Below are 23,519 nucleotides of genomic sequence, written 5' to 3' on the forward strand. Positions count from 1 at the left end.
ATTGAATCGGCTATCACTGATGAATGACCGAAATCAATGGATTGACCCAAAGAGTCGTCATTGAAAAAGAAGAATAAGAAAAAAAAAATCAAAAAGCTTGAAGTTTTGGGCATTTCGTATGTTGGTCCCGAACGGTGTAAATATTGTAAAGGAAGCTTCGAATTTTTTTATTTTCCTTGATGCTTCTATTGATGTACATAATGAGTTTAAATAGATACATAGTTATATGATGAGATCAAAATTGATTTCTTATATCAAGGAAAGAATCCTCAAATTAAGGAAAAAGTTTTAAATTCAAAATTTGAACTTGAATTTAAAATTTTGAGAGAGGTAGAAGATATCAAGTTGCTTGATTTTATGATGATATGTTATCATCCCCCCGCAAGCTAAGCACGGTCGGCTGAAATTGAACCTTGTTCTGCAAAAATTCAATGCGATTAGAACTCAGACTTTTGTGAATATATCTGCAATTTGATTTTTGCTTGAGATGAACTAAATAGTGAGAATCTTATGCCCAACTAGTTCCTAAACAAAATGAAAATCAACAGCGACATGCTTCGTTCTTGAATGGAAAACGGGATTGTAGGCGAGAGAGATTGCGAAAATGTTATCACACCAAATGGTGGGTGATGCAAAGAGTGGGCAATGCAATTCACATAACAAGCAGCATAGCCAAATTCATTCAGTTGCAGTGTGAGCTAGACAACTTTAGATGAAGAATGAAGAATGTGCCACGGTGGCTTGTTTCTTAGCACTCCAAGAAATGGGGTTAAAATCGAAGAAAACACAGAACTCACCAGTAGAGCGTCGATCAATGGGGCAGCCTGCCCAGTCAACATCGTAGTAAGTAGTGAGTTAGTGTTTGCCTAGATGAAAATGAAGATTATGAGTGATTGTGCCTTTCAAATAACACAAAATGCGTTTGACTACCACAAGATGATCTTCGGTGGGAAACTTTAGAAATTGGCAAACTTAATTGACAGCAAAAGAAATGTCAAAACACATCAAAATAATGTATTGCAACACTCCAACAAGACTCCTATACAAAGTGGGATCCGACAATGGAGGGCCATCACCTTGGCCAAGATTTTGAGATATAGTAGGTGTTGGGACTTGTTTACATCCGTCCATATTTGCACACTTCAAAATATCCATAATTGCATTCGGAATTACATGTTATTTGAATGCCAAGAAAATAAGAATGAGTTCCGAGGTCCTTCAAGCGAAAATGATGCTCAAGATATGAGATTAAATGCTGTGATGCTGAAGTACCATTGCGAGTGAATATAATATTATCAACGTACAAGAGGAGTTATATTGGTATATGCCCTTGGTGGAAGATGAATAGTGATGGATCGGAGTTGAAGATAGTGAACCCAAAATCGTGGAATTTTGAATTAAACTTTTTGCGCCAAGCTCGAGGGGCTTGACCAATACCATAAATGGATTTCTTCATGTGACAGACATGTGACATAGTGTCACGCCCTGAACCTCGAGCGCGCCAACATCCCACCATGGTCATTCAAATATGCGACGTTCCCAGGCATTCGTCGCCAACCCATTCATTTTAAATGCATATGCGGAAGCGTATTTTAAAATCCCTAACAATGAAATACGGGATAGAAAAGCAGGAAGCAATTTCACAACATAACACTTTCATAAATCAATGGAGTTACAAATGAAGGCCTACAGCCAAAAGCCTACAAAAGACCGGCTCTTGAAAAGGAATTGTCTTACAACCTACAAGTCGGACACGTTCTCCAATCCTCATGACTTCACCTCTACAATTCCTCAAGGCCAACCAAAGCTATATGGCCGCTCCGTCCACCAGGGACTTGAAATTGTAATCCCACAACCGGGATGAGACATTGTCTCAGCAAGTTCAACCCCCTAAACCCCTATCAGAAAGAAAATACGTCACAGAATGACCTAGCCACACCACACAGAGGACTTACCTCACCTCAGTTCCTTCCTGTAGGTTAGCACAGTTCTTATCACTCAATCACGTTCATATCACTCTAGCATATACGGTAATAGAATTCAAACAATTCAATTACTTGAATCAACTCAACGATCAATTGACTCAGTCGATTACATGTCATTGAGGTCATCACACGGTCATTCTGACTATTCATTCTCAACCCTCAAACGCGGCCCCACAAGCGAATCTAAATTTAGTGGTAATCACGGCTACACTCGGCAACTTTCAATATTTAGTGGCTTTATGGTCCCACTCGACACCTTCCATTGGATTAGAGAGGGGATCAACGGCTGAGATTAGACTCATCCATGTATAAATAAGGGACCCTCACTCTTCATATGTACACACACTAGTTCACAAACAATACATCAGTGCTTCACTCCATACTTCATTCTGTGAGCTGAGTGCGTACAAGGCTGACTTAGTATTGCAATCCTAAGGCCGCACGGGTGTGTGATCGTTCGGAATCGATCGACCAGTGACACATGGCTAGTTTTGCTCGGATCAACATAGCTTGGTGGTTGGGAAATGAACACCGTTTCCTGCAAATCACCATGTAAAAAGCAAATTCGACATCCGATTGTTGAAGTGGCCAATGGTGAGAGATCGCAAAAGATCAAATAATTCGAATGGTGGTAGTTTTCACCATAGGATTGAAGGTCTCAATAAAATCCACACTCAGCTGCTAATGGAAACCCTTAGCAACAAGACGAGCCTTGTTGCTAAGACTGATCGGTTCCCGATCCAGTCCGATTCCAAGGTGGAACCGGGAACTAGATCGGGAGGCCTGGTTCCCAAATTCTAAGACCAGGAACTGGATCAACCGATCCTAGAATAGGGAACCGAACCGATCGACCAGTCCGGTCCGGTGGAACCGGTAATATGTTGTTTGAGGACCCAAAAAAGGGTTCTTCACTTCTTCTCAACTTGTGTTCATCGGAAAAGGAAGGTAAATCATAAAGCGAAAACTAAAAAGGGAAGGTAAAGCAAAAGGAGGGGAAAGCAAAACCTAAAAAGTAAAAAGGGCAAAGGGCAAAGGGTTTTCTCTCAATCATTTTTTTTTAATATTAGCCGGTTCGGTCCGGTTGGTCTGATAGGTCTGATTCCTACCTTGGAACTGGGAACGAACCGACCAGCTAGGAATTAGACTGTCCTCTTTGGGAATCACCCAAAATCGACCATTCCGGTCCAATCTGGGTGGTTCTCAATTCAGGTGATTCCCGTTGCACACCCCTACTTGTAGCAATTAATAGAGCCATCCAAATTTTTTTTAACTCAAAATACCCATTCACAACCCACTATGTTCATAGTAGGATCATAAGAGACCAAACACCATATTTGTTGTTGTTGAAGAGAGGTAAACTCCTAATCCATAGCATGACACCATCAAGGGTCCTTAACAGCTTAGGAGTAACATGTTGGTTCAGAGATATAATTGGCGGTAAGTGCAAATGAAAATGGATGAAGGGTATGGGAAAAGACCTTTTGTTTAGTAATACTAGATTTCGACCTTGTTTGCATTAGGTGAGTGGAGGAATGAGGGACAAGTTGATTATCAATAGGTGGAGGAAGTGTTTGGCCAAAGGTTTGGAAGGTAGGTTCGGTAATTGATGAAGAATGCACCGGGGAGATGTTGTTGGATGTGAGAACAACCTATGAATTAGTGGAAGGACCACATGAACATACTTGGTTTAAATTACTCCAAAGAAATCAAGACTATGAGGCAGAAGATGTGAAGAATGAGTGGGAGTGATGTAGGAGTGAGGAAACTTAGTTTCGTCAAAGACGATATGATGAGAAATAAATACTAGATCGGATGAGGATCCATACAACGATACCCTTTATGACTAGAGCTATAGCCTATAAAACAATAGGGAGCAGATCGAAGTTACAATTTATTAGCATTGTAAGGTCAGAGCCATGGGAAGTAAAGAGAAACAAAGGTTTGCAAATGTGAATAATCAGGAAAAATGTGAAATAAAGATTGATATAGAGAACAGGTATCATGTTGAAGTATGGGCATACGGTTAATCAAGTAAACGGCTATGATGAAGGCTTCTAGCCAAAATTTAGAAGGTATATTAGCATGGGTCATCATAGCTAAACTAGTTTCGATAAAGTGGTAGTGCTTGCGCTTCACCATACCATTTTGTTCTAGTGTGTGGGGGCAAGAATATTCATATGTAATGCCATGTGATTAAAGAAAATTGTTGAAGGTATTATCTGTAAACTTGCCACCACCATCCAAGTGAAATGTAGTGATGGTGTGCCGCAAAAAATTTTCAACCTGCTTTTTAAAACTAACAAATATGTCATTAAAGTCATATTTTAATCTCATAGGAAATAACTATGAATATTTGGAAAAATCATCAACAAAGAGATAATAAGATAATGTGAGAGTAAGTCCCCATACATCACAATGTAATAAGCTTGGAAAAAGGTAGCTTGTGACTCTTCACTTGCTAACATGAAGAGCAAATGCAAGAGCCCGACTGATTGGAAAGGGAAACGACTGAGGAAATGGCTCGTTGAATGTCATGAGAGGAGTGACCAAAATGAGCATGCCATTGGTTCGTGGTGATGGAGGAACTGTAATAAGCCTTTGGAGCATTGGATGATTGTGGAGAAGGAAGTGGATACAAGCATTCTCAACTAACCCTTGATATAAAATCCTCCCCACGGCCTTGTCCTTAATACAAAAATCAGAGGCATCGAAGTTAAAGAGATAATTGTTGTCTAAATCTGACATTGTGAACGAACACTCAAATTTTGAGATTTATGTTGACCTTGGGGTGATGGTTGTTTCACCGATCCAGAAGAGGTGGAGGACTGCTGGCTTGGAGGAAATGTACGACAAGATTGAGCATGGCCGCAACCTTGAGATAATTGACGTGGGTTGTCGGGCTTGAAAGGTTTAGAGGCTACCAATGCAGTAGATTGAGGTGATCGCGGGCAGTGTACCTTCAGTCAAAGAGAGATCCTCATAGATTAACAATAAATGGAGTTCTTCAATAGATACGATTGATGTCCTCGCGCAAATATGAACCAAGGAACATAATTGTCGATATGATGGTGGCAGCCCATCGAGTATGCGAATGAGTAGATCATCCTCACTTAGGGGAGAGCCACAGGCTGCTAGCTGGTAAGAAATAACCTTAAATTGCTGGAGATAATCAGCTATAGATTGAGTGCCCTTCTTGAGTCGAGTCAGTAGCCATTCGAGGGAGATCACATGGGCAAGTGCTATAAAGGCATATCTACTATTGAACAGATCCCATGCTTGCTTAGCAAAAGTAAGTATGATGATATACGGAAGAGCGGAATCGCTTAATGTGGCATTGATCCAGGATAACAACAAGTGGTCTTTTTCAAACCAAGTTGCATAAGTGGGATTATCATATGATGGTGGAGGAATAGAGCCATTAACGCTTTACATTAGGCGATGACAACGCAAAATAGGCATGAACAATGATTTTTAAAGGAGATAGTTTGAGGCATTCAGTTTGATTGGAATGAGGTTGGAGATGTTCGGAATCACAATGGGTGGGGATTGAACTAGGGTACTGACAGCGCTACTAGCTTCAAAATCGGTGAAGGTAGTCATGAGGAAGAAGAAGTAAGATCACAGATAATGTTACTATGCAAAGCGCTCTTATACCATAAAGATTGTAAAAGAAGATTTTTTAATTTTTATTTTCCTCGATGCTTTTATTGATGTACATAATGAGTTTTAATAGATACCTAGAGATCAAAATGGATTCCTTAAATCAAGGAAAGAATTCTCAAATTAAGGAAAGAATTTTAAATTCAAAATTTGAATTTGAAATTAAAATTTTGAGAGAGGTGCAAGATATCAAGTTGCTTGATTTTAGAACGACATGTTATCACGGTGATCACCTGATTTTGCTGTGATGCTCCGATGTCCGATCCTGTCCTCTACTCAAATTTGAAATTTTGTGTTGACAATCGAAAGATTTGCAAGGAAAGAGGAGGCAGAGGAGCTCCAATGAAACTCGCGATCGCTCAAAATGTTGCTAGTCTCGGACTTGTTGCGAGATTACGTCAACAGATGCTGCCCTAAATTTGGAAAGTATCTCCTCAATGAGCAAGCGAGATTTTCAAAAATATTGAAGGATTTTTTTTTTTTTTAAATTCGGATGATATTTGAAGGATTTCTAATCCCACCTTTATTCTTTCCTATTTCAATCCAAATCCGGGTGACTAAACATAGTCAAAAAGCACATTCGTACAGTCGTATGGTGATCCACATGTATAGGTATCTCAATCCATATCCGGGCCTCATTCCTTCTTAAAGAACTCAGGAAATTATAAGAGACAACGATCTACTTCCTCATGCATGAGTATTGAATACAATGTCATGATAGAGTTATTCGTCTATATGTTGCCCCTTGAATTTGGCACTGCTTTTAGTCTCAGGAAAATAAAATGTCGTGAACAAATTGACTATTTAATAAGAAAAATTTAAATAATTTTTCCAGCCATGATAAATCCACTAATTTAGCAATGATGCTTAGGTGGGACCGTGAGAGTAATTTGTGCATATGAAGTAATTTCAATAATTCGACCAAAAAAAAAAAATTTGGATCGGGCCAAGGGATTGTCGATTACGGCTCATGGATGATGGATGCAACGCCACACCAAACCCGACGTTTTCTATTCCGACCCGAAATGAAAGGAAGATTCTCCGGGCGCCGCCACTCCGCGAAGAGCTCGCTCCAACGGCCGCGGTCGCGCCGTCACCTCACAGGTTGCCGCCGCAACCGATGAACAATGTCTGAAGTCGGTATTCCACGTTGATTGGGTCTTCATTTGTGGGTTCGGATCGGAACGGTCTGGGGAATCTTGTGTATGTTCAGGCATTTGACCATCTCTCTCAAAGTTTCAAAAAAAAAAAAAAAATTTCTTGCGGGATGGACTCGTTTGGTTGACTACGTGCCTGTTTGATTGCTAACTCCTAGCGAAGTGTCAATCAAATGTAGGTGGTCTCTTTCCCATTCCTGCGATGGGTTCTCTCGTTCTGCTTCTTGTGATCTCGCTAGTTGAAGTTCACGAGCCTTGTGTGATCTTTCTGATGCTGATGGTGGTGAATTCTTGTGATCTCGCTAGTTGAAGGGGAAACGCACGTATCGAAGGCTTCCCAGGCGATTTGATTGAAGCCTGAGGAGCTCATATCCGTGCAACACGAAATCATCCATCTTTGTATTCAGTCAATTCTTTCGATGTCTTATTCTTTGCATTCAGAGGATTTCAAAGAGGTTGATGGATAATTTCTTGAATATATTGATCCGTCTTCTGTATTTCTGTCTTCTTTCTGCTGTGAACGGTTTCACGGGGATGATGTCTTGTTCCATTTGTTGACTTAATATACCCTGGAAAATTCGTGAATGACAGTACTGAAGTAGGAAATACTTGAAGTTCCGCGTAGGGGCTTGTACTTGGTCTGTAGAGATGGAATGTTTGGTGTGCTCATTCAAATTTTTGCGGCATTGAACTCATTTCTAGTTCATTCTCTTACTTGCCTCTAGCTATATTGATTCAATGCTGCTAATGCTGCTCGAGAATGTATTGTCAAGTGAAATAGAATCGCAAGGACAACCCAAGTTTTTTGGGTGAAACATATTCGAAGTTGGACACTTGTTGCTCAAATTTTATGGATCGTGTCCTTAATTTGTTGTTGCTTGGGGTTTGTTTTGCTATTCAGTGATGATTTTGAGTCAGTACAGTGTACTTAACTAGATAATTCAGAAGAAACAACAAAAGCGGTTCTCTCTTTCAGCACACCGCCAGATGATGAGTGGGATATATTGCGCATGGGCTTTGAGTCCCATAAGGATGGATTAATGAAATATCCTCATAATTTGTCCCTGCTGATGGCAAAAATCCGTCAATCTTCTCCAAGTATCTCCCCGGTAGCAACTTTGGAAATATCTCATTGTTTGTGATGGATGATTTTTTTTTGCACGGAAAATTTGTTTTGTCAAAGTTACATGTATGAGTTTCTCCTTTCGTGAATAAATTCATCTATTTTTAGTTAGTCCATACTTCATTCTTTTGTTTCTGGGTCTCTCTTCCCATAATACTGTTTTTGGGTCTTGTACAGAATGGCTGCCTGATCGGATTGGTCAGAGAATATCAAAAACATATTTACCTGCTTCTCCCAATATATGTCCTCGACACGTAGTGACCGGCTTGCGTTTTCCTTAATCATCAGACGGAGGGGAATGTGCTTGTCCTTCAATTGGTACATGCCATCGTTTTTCATTTACATGAAGTGCGCTAATTTATCTCTGCATTAGCAACAGCCCGGTGTATATGAATTAGGATTTTAGGAGTTCCTTGATTTTTTTTTTATTAAGTTAAGATGCCTTCTGATATAGCCTTATCTCATCCTATGGATAACACCTACAACGCTTGGTTTACTAAAGCTTTTTCGCAACCAGTGGTTGCTAGTTTTCCTCCTTCAGAGTCAGTTTTGCGATATCCATGGTCAACAATTAAGGTTGGTGATCCAAAACTAGTTTTACTGTTAACTTCATCGGTGCCAAGAATAGACTGTGAGCACTGAGGACGATGAGATCTATGAGGGCGTCGTGTGGCTCAGATCATCACAACTTTTATGTCCCTTGCTTAAGTTTCAGATCATGTGAGTTTTGATTTGGCATTTAGGATTTCTAAGCGCCACATAGTTGCAATCTTTTTCCCCTCGGAGCTTAGGTTATGAACTATGCCTAGCAGATTGTGTACAAGTAAGAAGCGCCCGATTCCTCTTTGAGCGAGCTGCTAAATGATGATTGGGATATTGCGCATGGGCTTTGAATTCCACTTTGATGGGATATTGAAATAATCTCGCTACTTTATCCCATCCCGTCTGATAGCAAAATTCTATCTTTATACATTTCTTGGCACTGAAATCCTTGCCACAATTTCACAATGATCGCATTGACTCTTGTGGATCGATTGTTTTTCGAGATGACGCGACCGTGAACTTACAACATCGTTTCTGGCTAGAGGTGTCCTCTCACCACTGATGTTTTCTTAGCTCTCTTGCAATTTGTTGGATTAGAAGAAAAACGGAAAGCCTCGCTTTTCAGCCTTTCGGCATATTGAGCTTGCCTATGCAGCATGCCTCTCACAATAGCACGTCACTCCGAGTTCAAGAGACATTCAGCTTTCTCCACCACGTCCATGAGCATGTCTTCTTTCTCTTCCTGAAGATGGCGACGCTAGTAACTCTCCTGGGTGCTCAGGGATTCGGCGTGATGACGCAGCAAACCCTTGACAGTGCTTTCTTTCTAGAAGCGCGACAACGGAAGCTGAGAGTGAGAGAACCAGTTATAACATTGTCTGGCTTGTCTTCCTATGCTTGTTCACTCTTTTGTACTGTTTGTTGAAATCTACCCTTGTCTCTCAATTTTATACTCTATTTTTTCGCTTTACTGCGTTTGATGTCTCATAACGTGGAGATCAATAAAATATTCGTTTATTGATAATTCAAGCCTAATTTCCTTCTAAATAAAAATGATTTTGTTGCATGAGTAAGATTTGATAGTCGTGATAGTGGAAAGTAACCTTAAAATGTAACATTATCCCTGGCCATCCTCAAAGATACAGTTGAAACAACAAAAACCGCAAAAGATACGAACTTTGTTATCAATAGAATCACTGTGTGGGAAAATTTTTATGAATGCCCACGATAGAAAGAAAAAAGAAGATATTCCTAGAATTCTCAATTGTATATATAGTCTCAGAAGTCGTTTCTAAGTCAATCACGTGTCAAGAATAATAAGGAATGTATCAAGTCCAATTAAGAAACACACATGAGTTAGATGCAAATCTAACAATACAATTGTGATTTTATCTCGACTCGAGGTAATAAACTATGAAGCACAAACGCGTTGCACGGGCGTGCAGCGGGGAGGAGGAGGAGAAGGAGGGCGCTGGCTAGGGTTTTTGAGAAGGAAACTCAGAAAGAATATAAAAAAGGGGGGGGATTTTGAGGCGCGTTTGGTTCAAAGATTTTGAAAACCCACTGGGAAATGTAAAGTAGTTTAGCCTAAAGGATTTTAGGCAAATGCAAATGCCGTTTGGTAAAAAACACATTTGAAAAACCCTTTGCATAATTAATATATGTTTTTTTTAATTTCATTTGTTTAAAATTGAAAAAATAATTTGTACAACTTTTTAAATATAAATTTTTGCAATAATACTAAAAAAATCAAATACATATAATTTTTTTTAAAAAACCAAACCCTTCATCGGAATTTTTTAATTTTTATTTGTTTAAAATTAACAAAAATAATGTATGCAACTTTTAAATATAAATTTTGACAATAATGCTAAAAAGAATCAAAAACTTATATATATATTAAAAGAAAGACCAAATCTTTCGTCGAAATTTTTTAATTTTTATTTGTTTAAAATTGAAAAATAATGCATGCAACTTTTTAAATATAGATTTGAAAATAATGCTAAAAATCAAATACATATATATATTAAAAACAGACCGAACTCTTCGTCGGAATTTTTTAATTTGTATTTGTTAAAATTGAAAAAAATAATGTATGTTACTTTTTAAATATAAATTTCGACAATAATGCTAAAAAATCAAATATATAAATATTTAAAAAAAGACCAAAATATATATTTACTTTTTAGTTTTTATATAATTTTTAATTTTTTAGCATTATTTTGGCATTTAAAAAATAATAACGAGGGAAAAATTAGAAATTTAAAGAATAAGTGATGATAGTTTTGGGGAAAAAAATCAAGATTTGGTCAAATGTTGAAAGCTCAAACCTAGTCTCTACTAGTATTGAGCTTTCAGCCTTTCTTAATACCGACTTTCACTGAAAGCTACTTCAATAGTTGTCAAACGGTCTGATTTCCCCAAAGGGCTTTGAAGGTTGAAAGCCCTTTGAAATGTTGAACCAAATGCACCTGGACTTGGCGTGATTTCTCATTTTGGAGAGAGGGGAAGTGACAACTTGTCAGGTGGTGGGGAAGGAAAGAAAAGAGAAATAAATTTGAGGGTGGGGTGGGGGAAGGAAAGAAAAGAGAAATAAATTTGAGGGTGGGGTGGGGTGGGGGTGGGGTGGGGGGTGGTGGTGGTGGTTGGGGGTTGGGGTGATTTTTAATTTTGGAGAAAGGGGGAATTGAAAGCCTGTCAGGTGGTGGGGGAGGGAAAGAAAAGATAAATAAATTTTGGTTGGATGGGTGGGTAGTTGGGTGGGCGAAGAAGGGAGTTGGGGGTGGATCCCACGATTGGACTTGTTTTTAATTGGAAAAATAAATAAATAAGATTAAAATTAATTTCAAAAAATAAAAATATTGAATGTTGAATGATGATAAATTTTGGTCATTATAAAAGATCATGGATTTATTTAAGAGATAAGTGCTACGTGTCCTAAACTTGTCACGAAATTGCAATTGAGTCCTAAAACTTGCAAGAAGTGCAATCAAGTCCTAAAAATTGTAAAATTATTTCAATCAAGTACTAAAATTAACGCCGTTGACTTTTTTAACAGAAAATGCAAACATGTTATTTAAAATTAAATTTTATTTTCCATGTGGCTTTTTTTAATTTTATTAAATTAGAAAAGAAAAGTTAAAATTTATTTAAAAAACAAAACCTGTTCAAAAAAAAAAATGGCAGCCACCGCCCATCACTGGCCCTGGCCAAGGGTGGCCGGCCCTCACCTGACCAAGGCGAGGCCTCGACGACCCCAAGCAAGGGCCAGCAACCCTCGCCAAGCTCGGGTGAGGGTGCCCAAATCTGGGCACGCTAGCCCTCGCGAGGGGCCGTCGCCCGGCTTGGGCGAGGCGTTGCCGACCTCGAGATGGGCGAGCCTTGTCGGCCTCAGCGAGGGCCAACAAGGAGTCGCCTAAGGCGGGTGACAACTCGCCTGCTAAGCGACGGCCGCTGGCCCCCCACGAGGGCCGGTGTGCCCGATTTGGGCACCCTCACCCGAGCTTGGCAGGGTTGCCGGCCCACACCTCGGGTCGGGCAAGCGCTTGCCACCATCGCCCAAGGCCGGCGATCGTCGCCAGCGCCTCTGGTGGCAGTGGTGAGGAAGGAGCTACCTTTTTTTTAACAATTTTTAAAAATAATTTTTAACTTTTCTTTTTAGTTTTTAAATATAATTTTAAAAAATTGAATAAAAAATAATTAAAAAGCCACTTGGAAAATGAAAATTATTTAAAATTCCATGTCCACACCACGTCAGCATTTTCCATTAAAAATGTCGACAACGTTAACTTTAGGACTCGATTCAAACAATTTGACAAGTTTTAGGACTTGATTGCACTTTTTGTAAATTTTAGTACTCAATTATATTTTCGTAACAAGTTTTAGGACTTCTATAGCACTTATCCCTTTATTTAAATTTTAACTTTTATTTTTTAGTTTTTAAATCTAATTTAAAAAATTGATTAAAAAATAATTTTAAAAAAGCCATGTGGAAAATGAAGAATTATTTAAAATTCCACAACCGCGCCATGTCGGCATTTTCTGTTAAAAAAGTCGACCGCATTAATTTTAGGACTCGATTGAAATAATTTGACAAGATAATTAAATAAGTCAATGGGGTTGGGGCGATTTTTAATTTTGGAGAGAGGGGGAAGTGAAAGCCTATTAGGTGGTGGGGGAGGGAAAGAAAAGATAAATAAATTTTGGTTGGGTGGGCGGTGGGTAGGTGGGCGAGGAAGGGAGTTGGGGGTGGAGCCCACGATGGGACTTTTTTTAATTGGAAAAATAAATAAATAAGATTAAAATTAATTTCAAAAATAAAAATATTGAATGTTGAATAGTGATAAATTTTGGTCATTATAGAATATCATGAATTTATTTAAGGGATAAGTGCTATGTAAGTCCTAAAACTTGTCACGAAATTGCAATTGAGTCCTAAAACTTGCAAGAAGTGCAATCAAGTCCTAAAAATTGTAAAATTATTTCAATCAAGTACTAAAATTAACGCCGTTGACTTTTTTAACAGAAAATGCAAACATGGCATTTAAAATTAAATTTTATTTTCCATGTGGCTTTTTTTAATTTTTTATTTTATTAAATTAGAAAAGAAAAGTTAAAATTTATTTAAAAAACAAAACTGTTCAAAAAAAAAAAAAATGGCAGCCACCGCCCATCGCCGGCCCCCGGCCAAGGGTGGCCGGCCCTCACCGACCAAGGCGAGGCCTCGACGACCCCAAGCAGGGCCAGCAACCCGCCAAGCTCGGGTGAGGGTGCCCAAATCTGGGCACGCTAGCCCTCGAGGGGCCGAGGGGCCGTCGCCCGGCTTGGGCGAGGCGTTGCCGACCCCTCGAGATCTGGCGAGCCTTGTCGGCCTCAAGCGAGGGCCAACAAGGAGTCGCCTAAGGCGGGTGACAACTCGCCCCAAGCGACGGCCGTTGGCCCCCACGAGGGCCGGTGTGCCCAGATTTGGGCACCCTCACCCGAGCTTGGCAAGGGTTGCCGGCCCTCACCTGGGGTCGGGCAAGCGCTTGCCACCATCGCCCAAGGCCAGCGATCGTCGCCAGCGCCTCTGGTGGCAGTGGTGAGGAAGGAGCTACCTTTTTTTAACAATTTTTAAAAATAATTTTTAACTTTTCTTTTTAGTTTTTAAATATAATTTTAAAAATTGAATAAAAAATAATTAAAAAGCCACTTGGAAAATGAAAAATTATTTAAAATTCCATGTCCACACCACGTCAGCATTTTCCATTAAAAATGTCGACAACGTTAACTTTAGGACTCGATTCAAACAATTTGACAAGTTTTAGGACTTGATTGCACTTTTTGTAAATTTTAGTACTCAATTATATTTTCGTAACAAGTTTTAGGACTTCTATAGCACTTATCCCTTTATTTAAATTTTAACTTTTATTTTTTTTAGTTTTTAAATCTAATTTAAAAAAATTGATTAAAAAATAATTTTAAAAAAAGCCATGTGGAAAATGAAGAATTATTTAAAATTCCACAACCGCGCCATGTCGGCATTTTCTGTTAAAAAAGTCGACCGCATTAATTTTAGGACTCGATTGAAATAATTTGACAAGATAATTAAATAAGTCAATGGGGTTGGCGGCGATTTTTAATTTTGGAGAGAGGGGGAAGTGAAAGCCTATTAGGTGGTGGGGAGGGAAAGAAAAGATAAATAAATTTTGGTTGGGTGGGCGGGTGGGTAGGTGGGCGAGGAAGGGAGTTGGGGGTGGAGCCCACGATGGGACTTTTTTTAATTGGAAAAATAAATAAATAAGATTAAAAAGTAATTTCAACAAATAAAAATATTGAATGTTGAATAGTGATAAATTTTGGTCATTATAGAATATCATGAATTTATTTAAGGGATAAGTGCTACAGAAATCCTATAACTTGTCACGAAAATACAATTGAGTCCTAAAACTTGCAAAAAATACAATCAAGTCTTAAAACTTGTCAAATTATTTCAATCGAGTCATAAAGTTAACGCCATTGACTTTTTTTAATGAAAAATGAAAACGTGGCATTTAAAATTAAATTTTATTTTTCATGTGACTTTTTTTAATTTTTTTCTATTTAAATTAGATTTAAAATTCAGAAAAGAAAAGTTAAAATTTATTTAAAAAAGAAAGCAGTTCAAAAAAAAAAAAAAAAGAAAAAAAATGAGAGCTCCCACCCATCGCCGGAGGGGTCGGCGACCGTCACCGGAGGGGCCGCCGACGATTGCCAGCCCCGGGTGGGGGTGGCCGACTCTCATCCGGCAAGGGCGAGGCCTCGCCAGCCCCAAGTGAGGGTCGACAACCGTCGCCAAGCTCGGGCGAGGTGCCCAGATCTAGGCACGCCGCCCTCGCAGGGGCCGACGCTGGGCGAGGCGTCACCCGACCTCGGCGAGGCATTGCCGACCCCTCGAGATTTGGCGAGCCTTGTCAGCCTCGAGCGAGGGCCGAGGAGGTGTCGCCTAAGGCAGGCGACGGTTGCCAGCCCCCCACGAGGGTCGGTGACGACTCACCCAGGCCGAGCGATGACGGCTGGTTCCCCGCAAGGGCCAACGTGCCCGATCCGGGGCACCCTTGCCCGAGCTTAGCGAGGGTTGCCGGGGCCGACGAGAGCCATGCTCGGCTATTCCTACCTAGGATTGGCGACCATCACCGACCCCTCTGGTAGCGGCAACGAGGGAGAAGCTGCCTTTTTTTTGCAATTTTTAAAAATAAATTTTAACTTTTCTTTTTAGTTTTTAAATCTATTTTAAAAATAATTAAAAAAATCCACGTGGAAAATGAAAAATTAATTAAAATTCCACGTTTGTACCACGTCAGCATTTTCCATTAAAAAGTCGACGGCGTTAACATTAGGACTCAATTGAAACAATTTGACGAGTTTTAGGACTTAATTGCACTTTTTGCAAATTTTAAGACTCAATTGCATTTTCGTTATAAGTTTTAGGACTTCTGTAACACTTATCTCTTTATTTAAATAAGTTGATTCTAATTTCTTATTTTCATCAATAAATTTTGTCAATTTATTAATATTATTAGTGTAAATTCATTGTAGGCTCTTTTTTTTTAATTAATTAATTGTTTATAAATTTGAATTAGATTAATTTAAAAAAATCAATTAATAGACAACGTGTCCCAACGTGTTGAAATTTTCTATTTTGAGAAATGACGTGTCGACGCCGTCATTTAATGCCATGTCCGTGTCGTGTTGGTAGGGAAGAGACGAGGGAAAGAAGGGAAGTTGGGGGAGGGGGTTGGGGGTCGACCCCACGATGGGAGTTTTTTTAATCAAAAAAACAAATAAATGAGATTAAAAAGTAATTTCAAAAAATAAAAATATTGAATGTTGAATGGTGATAAATTTTGGTCATTATAGAAGATTGTGGATTTATTTAAATAAGTTGATTCTAATTTCTTAATTTCATCAATAACTTTTGTCAATTTATTAATATTATTCGTGTAAATTCATTATAGGCTCTTTTTTAATTAATTATTTATTTATAACTTTGAATTAAATTAACTAAAAATAAAAATATTCATTTAATACACAACGTGTCCCAACATATAGAAATTTTCTATTTTTGAAAAATGTTGTGCCATGTGTCCGTGTCGCATGTCATGTCGTGTTGGGGAGAAGAGACAAGCGAAACAAAGAGGGGGGGTGGACCCCACGATGGGACTTTTTTATAATCAGAAAAATAATTTAATGAGATTAAAAAGTAATTTCAAAAATAAAAATACTGAATATTGAATGGTGATAAATTTTGGTCATTATAGGAAATCATTGATTTATTTAAATAAGTTGATTCTAATTTCTTAGTTTCATCAATAACTTTTGTCAATTTATTAATATTATTAGTGTAAATTCATTGTAGGCTCTTTTTAATTATTTATTTATTTATAAATTTATATTAAATTAATTAAAAATAAAAATATTCATGAAATATACATGTGACAATGTGTCGGAATTTTCTATTTTTGATAAATGACGTGTCGACATGTCTTGTCGTGTTGTTTCGTGTGTCCGTGTCGCGTGTGTCGGTGCTATTTAAGTAATAAATATTTATAAATTTGAAAAATCATACCACGTGATTTAACAAACCAATATGACACCAATGACTTAAGACTCTATACGAGATAAGTCTTGACTAAGTTATCAGCAGTTGCAGCTCATTTATTGGCCCTGTCATTAGCCTTTCAAGCATATGAGGTTTCATCTTCTGTGCCACAATTCTAGGGATGCGTAAATAAACCCTAAACCACATAAATTGAACATTGTGAATGGGAGAAGGGGCAAAAATAAAAAATTGCTTCGCTCATTAATTTAAATAAAAAATTAGTTACCAGAGATGGACGTATGCGTTAGAAAAAAATAATAATGCTAATGAGTAATCAAGAATTTTGATGAAGTAATAGGTTAGAAAATTTTATAGTCATAATATATCAATTATCTTGAAGTAATGTACAATGGATCCCTTGAAAATTGAATTGTTTCAAGTAAAATAGATTTACCAAGCACTTTGACGGCATTTGGTAATGGGACGCGAAATGATGAAAAGTCAAGTGTCCAAATCTAGCGATAGGAAATCTGTCTAGAAAGTGTTATTTATACTCCGCATACTCGGTCCCATCGAAGCATCAGGTGTCGCTGGCCCGTAGGACTCCGATGGAGTCCATTTCCACTCCTCTTCCTCGGTCACATCGACGTCCTGGCCCGTAAGGCTCCGCCGATCCCACCGTCGCCTCGCATCCACCGTCTACATCTCCATGAAACTTGCCGCTTCGGAAACCAACAGAAGCCTCTCCACATCACCCGCGCACGCTCACGACATGTTGAAGTTCTCCTGGAACACCACGGACCATGTCAAAGCCCTGGCCCCATGCAGATTCCTCCACGCGCCGAAGCCCAGGCTCCTCCCTTCCGGGCGGAGGGCCGTCGCTGCCGCTGTCATCTCTTGCTATCCGGCAAGCAAAGCCCCGACCCTGGCGGTCGTCTCGGACGGGTCGGCCCGGGTTGAGCCCGGGTCGGGCAGCTTGGCCAACCGGCTTAGGTTGGGCAGCTTGACGGAGGACGGGCTGTCGTACAAGGAGAGGTTTATGGTGAGGTGCTATGAGGTGGGAATCAACAAGACGGCCACCGTCGAGACCATGGCCAATCTGTTGCAGGTTTTTGTGATCGGGTCTCGAATTGATTTTCTTTCAATGGGTTTTGGGCAAAGATGAGATTTTGAGTGTAATTGGTCTATGTAAGGGTTGTGGATATTCACTTGGATAATCATTCTATTTTTGGAAATATCTAAATTAGTTTGTGAACTTTCACAACCGCATAATCTATTTTTAATCTATTTTTGAAATAAAAATGCATTTAGTATGAACCTCAACTCTCAAATTCTTTCGTAACTTAGTCCTTTTTAATTTTTAAAAATATAAAAAAATTCCTTTTTTCTTCTTATTTTAGGCAGTCATCAACATTTGCGATGCCTATAACTGGGCAAACAAGAGCATGTGGCCTCACTGGAGTCTTGTCAGCTAACGAGCCTCACCCAGCCATCGATGAGGCTTGATCAACAAGCTGGCAAGGTCGTAGGCTCTCATCTAGCCGATCACCAACCATCACCGGGCTATTGACCGACTAAAAGAAGAAAACAAAAATGAAAAGAAAAAGAAAAGATTAAAAAAAAAAAGAAATGCTAGGTTTTAGAGTTATTCTCAAGAATAAAAAAATAATTTCATTTTTACTTCTTTATTCTCGAGAATAAAAAATTTATCACATTGATTTCTGATCTTTTTTTTCGGAAAAATTAAATATTTAGCCGATTACCAAATAAGACCTAAATATTTGTATAATTTGAAACTAAACTTTTAGAAACCTGTGAATCCAACAGTCTTTTGTGTGGGAGTGAGGGAGTAGGAGAGTAATATTAAGAGTACCAAAATTTTCATAAGACATTCACTCGAATGCCAAAACTTTTTTTTGTTCACTTTAGTGTCATGAATTTGAAAAATCGCTCACTTGAGTACCAATTCCGATTTATCTCATTGAAAAATCCAACGTGAATGATGGTCATTCGACATGACTTTATCGTCGTAACGTTGACAATTTTTTAATATTATATTTTTATTACTATTTTTTTGAATTTTTTTTATTTCTTTGGCTTTTTTTCTTTATACCAATGAGGGTCACAGGTGACCCTTGTTGGACACGAAACCCTCACCCAAATTGGGCAAGGGCCGCCTCGACCTCAGCCACGAAGGCCCTAAGCAAGGCCGTCGGGGTCTCATTAGCCACAGACGACGCCGCCTAGAGCTGGCGATGGCATCATGACATTGCCGACTACAGGCAAGGCCTCAACGGTCTCACTTAGGGCCTTCGCAGTTGAGGGCAAGGCAGCCCTCGCCCAATCTAGGCAAGGGTTTCACGACCGCGAAGGTTGCCAGTGACCTTCGTAGGCCCTAAAGAAAAAAAGCCAAAATAAAAAAGGCAAATCCAAAATAAAAACAAAAAAATCAAAAATAAAAATAAAAATTTCCACGTAGGACTTTTGGCTGCAAGTGGCACTTAAATGAGCAATTTTATTTCAATATGGCAAGTGAATGAAAAAAAGTTTTTGCACTAAAGTAACCATGGTACAAAAGTTTTGGTGCTCCTAATATTCTTCTCCCCACACAAACAAGCATGTATCTTGGTTTAACTGCATCAAATCTTTAATTACTGCTGCGAATTGCTTACAAATTTTGGATTTTGAGAAATACAGTGATAGAGCAGTTGGTCTTTGTTTATGTCTCTTGTCTGCCATCTCCTGGATCAGAGTGTCTACATGATTGCTTGTCACTGGATTTAGGATTTGGTTGAATGATATTGACTACTCCTCATGGATTTGCTAATTCTCATTTTAATCTTCGTTTCTTCTTTCGACGAAATGTGTTGATCCAATATTTGGATAGATCGATAGGCTCATTTATGGCAGTAGGAAAATTTTGTTTTTCTCCATTTGGAAAGAGTTGTCTCAAGTTGCAATGTCAGCAAGGATATTTCTGGTCAAACTGAATGATATCTGCATTGCAGGAGGTTGCGTGTAATCATGTTCAGAGTCTTGGATTTTCGACCGATGGATTTGGGACGAGCTCTACGATGCGGAAAATGAATCTCGTATGGGTAACTGCCCGCATGCATATTGAAATATACAAATACCCAGCCTGGTGAGTTTTGCTACTTTTCTATTTCACATCCGACATTGAATGACTTGCACAGTGGGGTTAGGATTGTTCTTCATGCCCTGATAGTAGTATGTCATTTGTGTCAGGAATGATGTGGTGGAAATAGAAACGTGGTTTCATAAAGACGGGATCGGAACTAGACAAGACTGGATACTCAAGGACTATGCAAATGGTCAAGTTATTGGAAGAGCTACTAGGTGAACTTGTTCATTTCTTTAAAGTGTGAGCTAGTATTAGGGATGCTGCTCTCTCATGTCTGTTGCCCGAAGTTACCTTCCACGTCCAGGAAGAGTTGAACTGGTTTTTCATATTTCGTTTCTTTTTACGAATGGAGTGAATGCCATCAGATGGTGGAGATAATATTATTTCTCCTGCTTGGCAAAGGCTTTTTGTAGTGATCAATTAGCTTGTTGTCAATTACCTTGGGGCTGCAGAAACAACATTGCATCAGTTCTGCGTTGTTCTATATCTATGTGTTTTTAAGACATTCATATTCAGGATACTTTTGAGATTAGCATGAGAGGAACTGTATCTTTGACAGAAGTAATGGCGTTCCTCTCTGTCTGATGCTATCTTGGGGATTTCGTGGGTGAGCCATAGGTCTATAAATTCTTCTCTAAAACTTCAAGCAGAAGAGATAATTTACAGACATGTATATGGGATATGTAAGTGCGAGAATATTTGTTTATAGGCATATTTTCCCTTTATTAGATGTTGAAGCTCTACCTTATATAAGCTTTTTATGAAATAAATTTCCCCAACAACGAAAGTTAAAAATGCATACTGTTGGTACTTTTTTGGTTTTGATTATATTAACTGTACAGTGCTGACCGGTTCAACCATCTGATTTCTCAGCAAGCGGGTCATGATGAATCAGGCAACTAGAAGACTTGAGAAGGTCAACGATGCTATTCGTGATGAGTATCTGATTTTCTGTCAGCGAGAATCAAGGTACATTTGTGTTCATATCATAGGCATAAACATCATCTTTGTTGAGTATAATCTATCATGCATTTCTTGAATTTGAGTATGATCACACTAGAAACTGCAGCATGCAATTCAATATCAGTATATTTGACAAAGGAGCTTATATCAGAAAGGGGCATTTTGCTTTGCTAAGGTGATACCCAGATTAGGTGATAATGTAGGTGCAGGAGTGATAAAAACAATGTAAGTATGTGCGTGGATGTGTGAAAACTTTGCTAGTTGGTTGGTGTTTTGACTCACCTCATTAGTCAGAAGTTTCTCCGAATTCAATGAACATACCAGAAGTCGTCTGCTGTGCTGGTTCTGTGGACGGTGGACCAATCTCGAAAAGTGGTGTTATTACAAATTTGCAGAAGCACGGCATTGTGTCTTATGGATGCCTGGGACTATAATAGTGGCATTGCGATACCTAGCCAAGGATCTTTAGAATTTTTCTTAATTCTAAAAGTAATAATTCATTGGGGTTGTGTAAAATATAATTATATGCTCGAGATTCTCGCATGTCTGGAGACATACCTCAGACAGAATGACCAATGATTGACCAGATTCCAAAACCACTTGGCCTTTCTTTCCTCCCAAAATCTGGGAATAAAAGCAATATGAAAACGAAATGACTCTGCATAATAAAATGTAAGCCACATGTTTGGCCCATGTAATTATGCCCCTGAGTCACTGCAACTTCGTTTGATGGAGATTTTGTTATTCTATCTAATATACAGCAATAGTGGATGCTTTCCTTCAATTTTTGGGTGGATCGCTAATGAAGAGAGGGAGACACAAACACAGAGCGCTATATTTTCACTCACTCAGATTACATAGCTTAAATAGCATAGAGAGCTAACTTACTTGACATCCTAACCCTGGTTACCTTGTTTAAAGTGCCTAATGCACATTTACTAACTGTACATATCTCATCTTTACTGTATATTCTTTGACGTGCACATTAAGGCTCCTGTTTATTTGATTTGCAGACTAGTGTTCCCAGAGAAGAACAATGGCAGCTTAAAAAAAATAGATAAGTTGGAAGACCCTGCTCAATATTCGAGGCTGGGACTTGTTGTAAGTTGATTAACCCATCTGAGTTTCCCGGATTTATAAATGTCTTTTCATTAATTATTGTGCTCCCCACAATCGCAGCCTAGACGAGCTGATCTGGACATGAACCAACATGTCAACAACGTCACCTACATTGGATGGGTTCTAGAGGTAAGGCTTGCAGGCCTTCCTTCATATCCATTACGCTGGACATGGCTTATACTTCTAATATGTCTGAGTCAAGTTTCTTCTTCTAATTGCATTTGTTTTGCTGTACCGATCTGGCTTTCAAGAGGAGTTGTGTTGAGAATTAAATCGTTTCGATCTGCATCTTGGTCGGGGTCCTCATCGTCATATCTGCCGCTTTGGGAAGTTGAAGTGATAGCCGCACAGTTTTACTAAGGCTTGCCTTTCCTGTGAGAATAGCTTTTTCTTTGTTCCTGGTGTCACCATGTGGGCCACAAAATTTTTGTCAGAAACATTCTGTTCATGGAAGAAGAACAAGGATAGAGGCTTTGGCTTATCTAGGTCCGAGCGTGTATTTGGGTCGTACTTCGTGTTCGGCCTCACATAGCAAGAACCGTTACTGACTCTGTCTTCAGAAGTTTTGCTTGTCCCACTAACTTGTAGAGATGAAGAAATCAGCAGTTTTTGTTGAAATCTTCCTCAATCCGTCTCTCATGTTCTGTAAATCCTGCTATCAGCCTTCCTTTGAAATGCTTTCTATGTTGTCATTATGACAGAGCGTGCCTCAAGAAATTATTGACTCCTACGAACTGCAAACGATCACGCTGGATTACAGGCGTGAGTGTCGGCATGACAATGTTGTCGATTCGCTCAGCAGTCATGAGCCAGATGAGAACTTGGAGGCCATCTCGCAGCTCAATGGAACCAACGGATCGGCAGCGTCTCCGGCCACAGTAGATTATCGCCAGTTTCTCCACTTACTCAGGTTGTCTGGTGACGGCCTAGAAATAAACCGTGGCCGCACCCAGTGGAGAAAGAAGCCTATGAGGTAACTCGTTTTTGATTGCACGTAAAAAGACTATTTGTATTTTGTATTTGCCATTCCTCACGAGGATTTACCGTGTCGCCAAATCTCGCTATTGCTTGCTTGTAGTTTTCCTTCTACATAGAGAACTGTGATTGTTGTGCCAAGAAAAAAACGAGAGAAAAATGTGTACTCTGCTAGTGTACTATGCTATTCTTATCCGAGTTTGTAACCTATCTTGCCGTGAGCATAAGGTTTGTAGTTCTTTATTTAAGAGGAGAATTATTAGAGGTAGCTCTTGGTGTTCTGTTTCCACGCGGTAAAGAAACGCGTGCTGAAATATTGAGTTTATTTATTTGAAATGTCACTAATTGTGGAAAGCGTTCGAGTGAATTGAGGACGTGGTCGTCTTAAAGATAAAAATAGTGTATCTTAATCATGTTCATGTTCAAATCTTGTGTGGTCTTGTTTTGGATGACTTATGGAGTTACAATGGAGGTGTTGGGCCTAGTACCAGTCGAACAGTGCCTGAGGAGATAATACTTCTCGGTTTTAACTAGTAAAAATAAAATGTCGAATTCTAGACGAAACTATGTTGTTGATTGTACGACATTTTTCGACTTCACAAATGAGGAATGTGTTATCACGTGAAAGGAGAAGATACATAACTATACTTGGTAAAGAATGATTCAAATTGCAAAATAGTTGCCATGTTTTTCTTCTGATTGTAAGATGAATGCATATAATAATACATCGTGCCTCTAGACAACTTTGATCGAGTTGGTGCATGTCGTAGCATATTTTTTATATTTTATTATG

At 39.0% G+C, this 23,519-nt stretch overlaps 1 protein-coding gene across 1 annotated transcript; it reads left to right on the forward strand.

The window, feature by feature from the left end:
- The first annotated feature begins 17,090 nt into the window (after positions 1-17,090).
- Positions 17,091-22,994, forward strand: LOC104456525 (oleoyl-acyl carrier protein thioesterase 1, chloroplastic). Its single transcript, XM_010071329.3, has 7 exons — positions 17,091-17,635; positions 19,536-19,669; positions 19,774-19,884; positions 20,543-20,638; positions 21,646-21,733; positions 21,812-21,880; positions 22,453-22,994. The coding sequence occupies exons 1-7, from the start codon at positions 17,237-17,239 to the stop codon at positions 22,726-22,728; spliced, it is 1,173 nt and encodes a 390-aa protein (XP_010069631.1). The 5' UTR covers positions 17,091-17,236; the 3' UTR covers positions 22,729-22,994.
- Positions 22,995-23,519: the final 525 nt, after the last annotated feature.

The sequence above is a fragment of the Eucalyptus grandis genome, chromosome 8 (assembly GCF_016545825.1).
Source record: "Eucalyptus grandis isolate ANBG69807.140 chromosome 8, ASM1654582v1, whole genome shotgun sequence".
Classification (NCBI taxonomy): Eukaryota; Viridiplantae; Streptophyta; class Magnoliopsida; order Myrtales; family Myrtaceae; genus Eucalyptus; species Eucalyptus grandis.

Bases quoted from the DNA above. Each gene is read 5' to 3' on its own strand.
- LOC104456525 (XM_010071329.3), top strand. From the start codon at position 17,237: ATGAAACTTGCCGCTTCGGAAACCAACAGAAGCCTCTCCACATCACCC. The intron at 17,636-19,535 runs GTTTTTGTGATC...TCTGCATTGCAG, and splicing joins CCATGGCCAATCTGTTGCAG to GAGGTTGCGTGTAATCATGT. The intron at 21,881-22,452 runs GTAAGGCTTGCA...TCATTATGACAG, and splicing joins ACATTGGATGGGTTCTAGAG to AGCGTGCCTCAAGAAATTAT.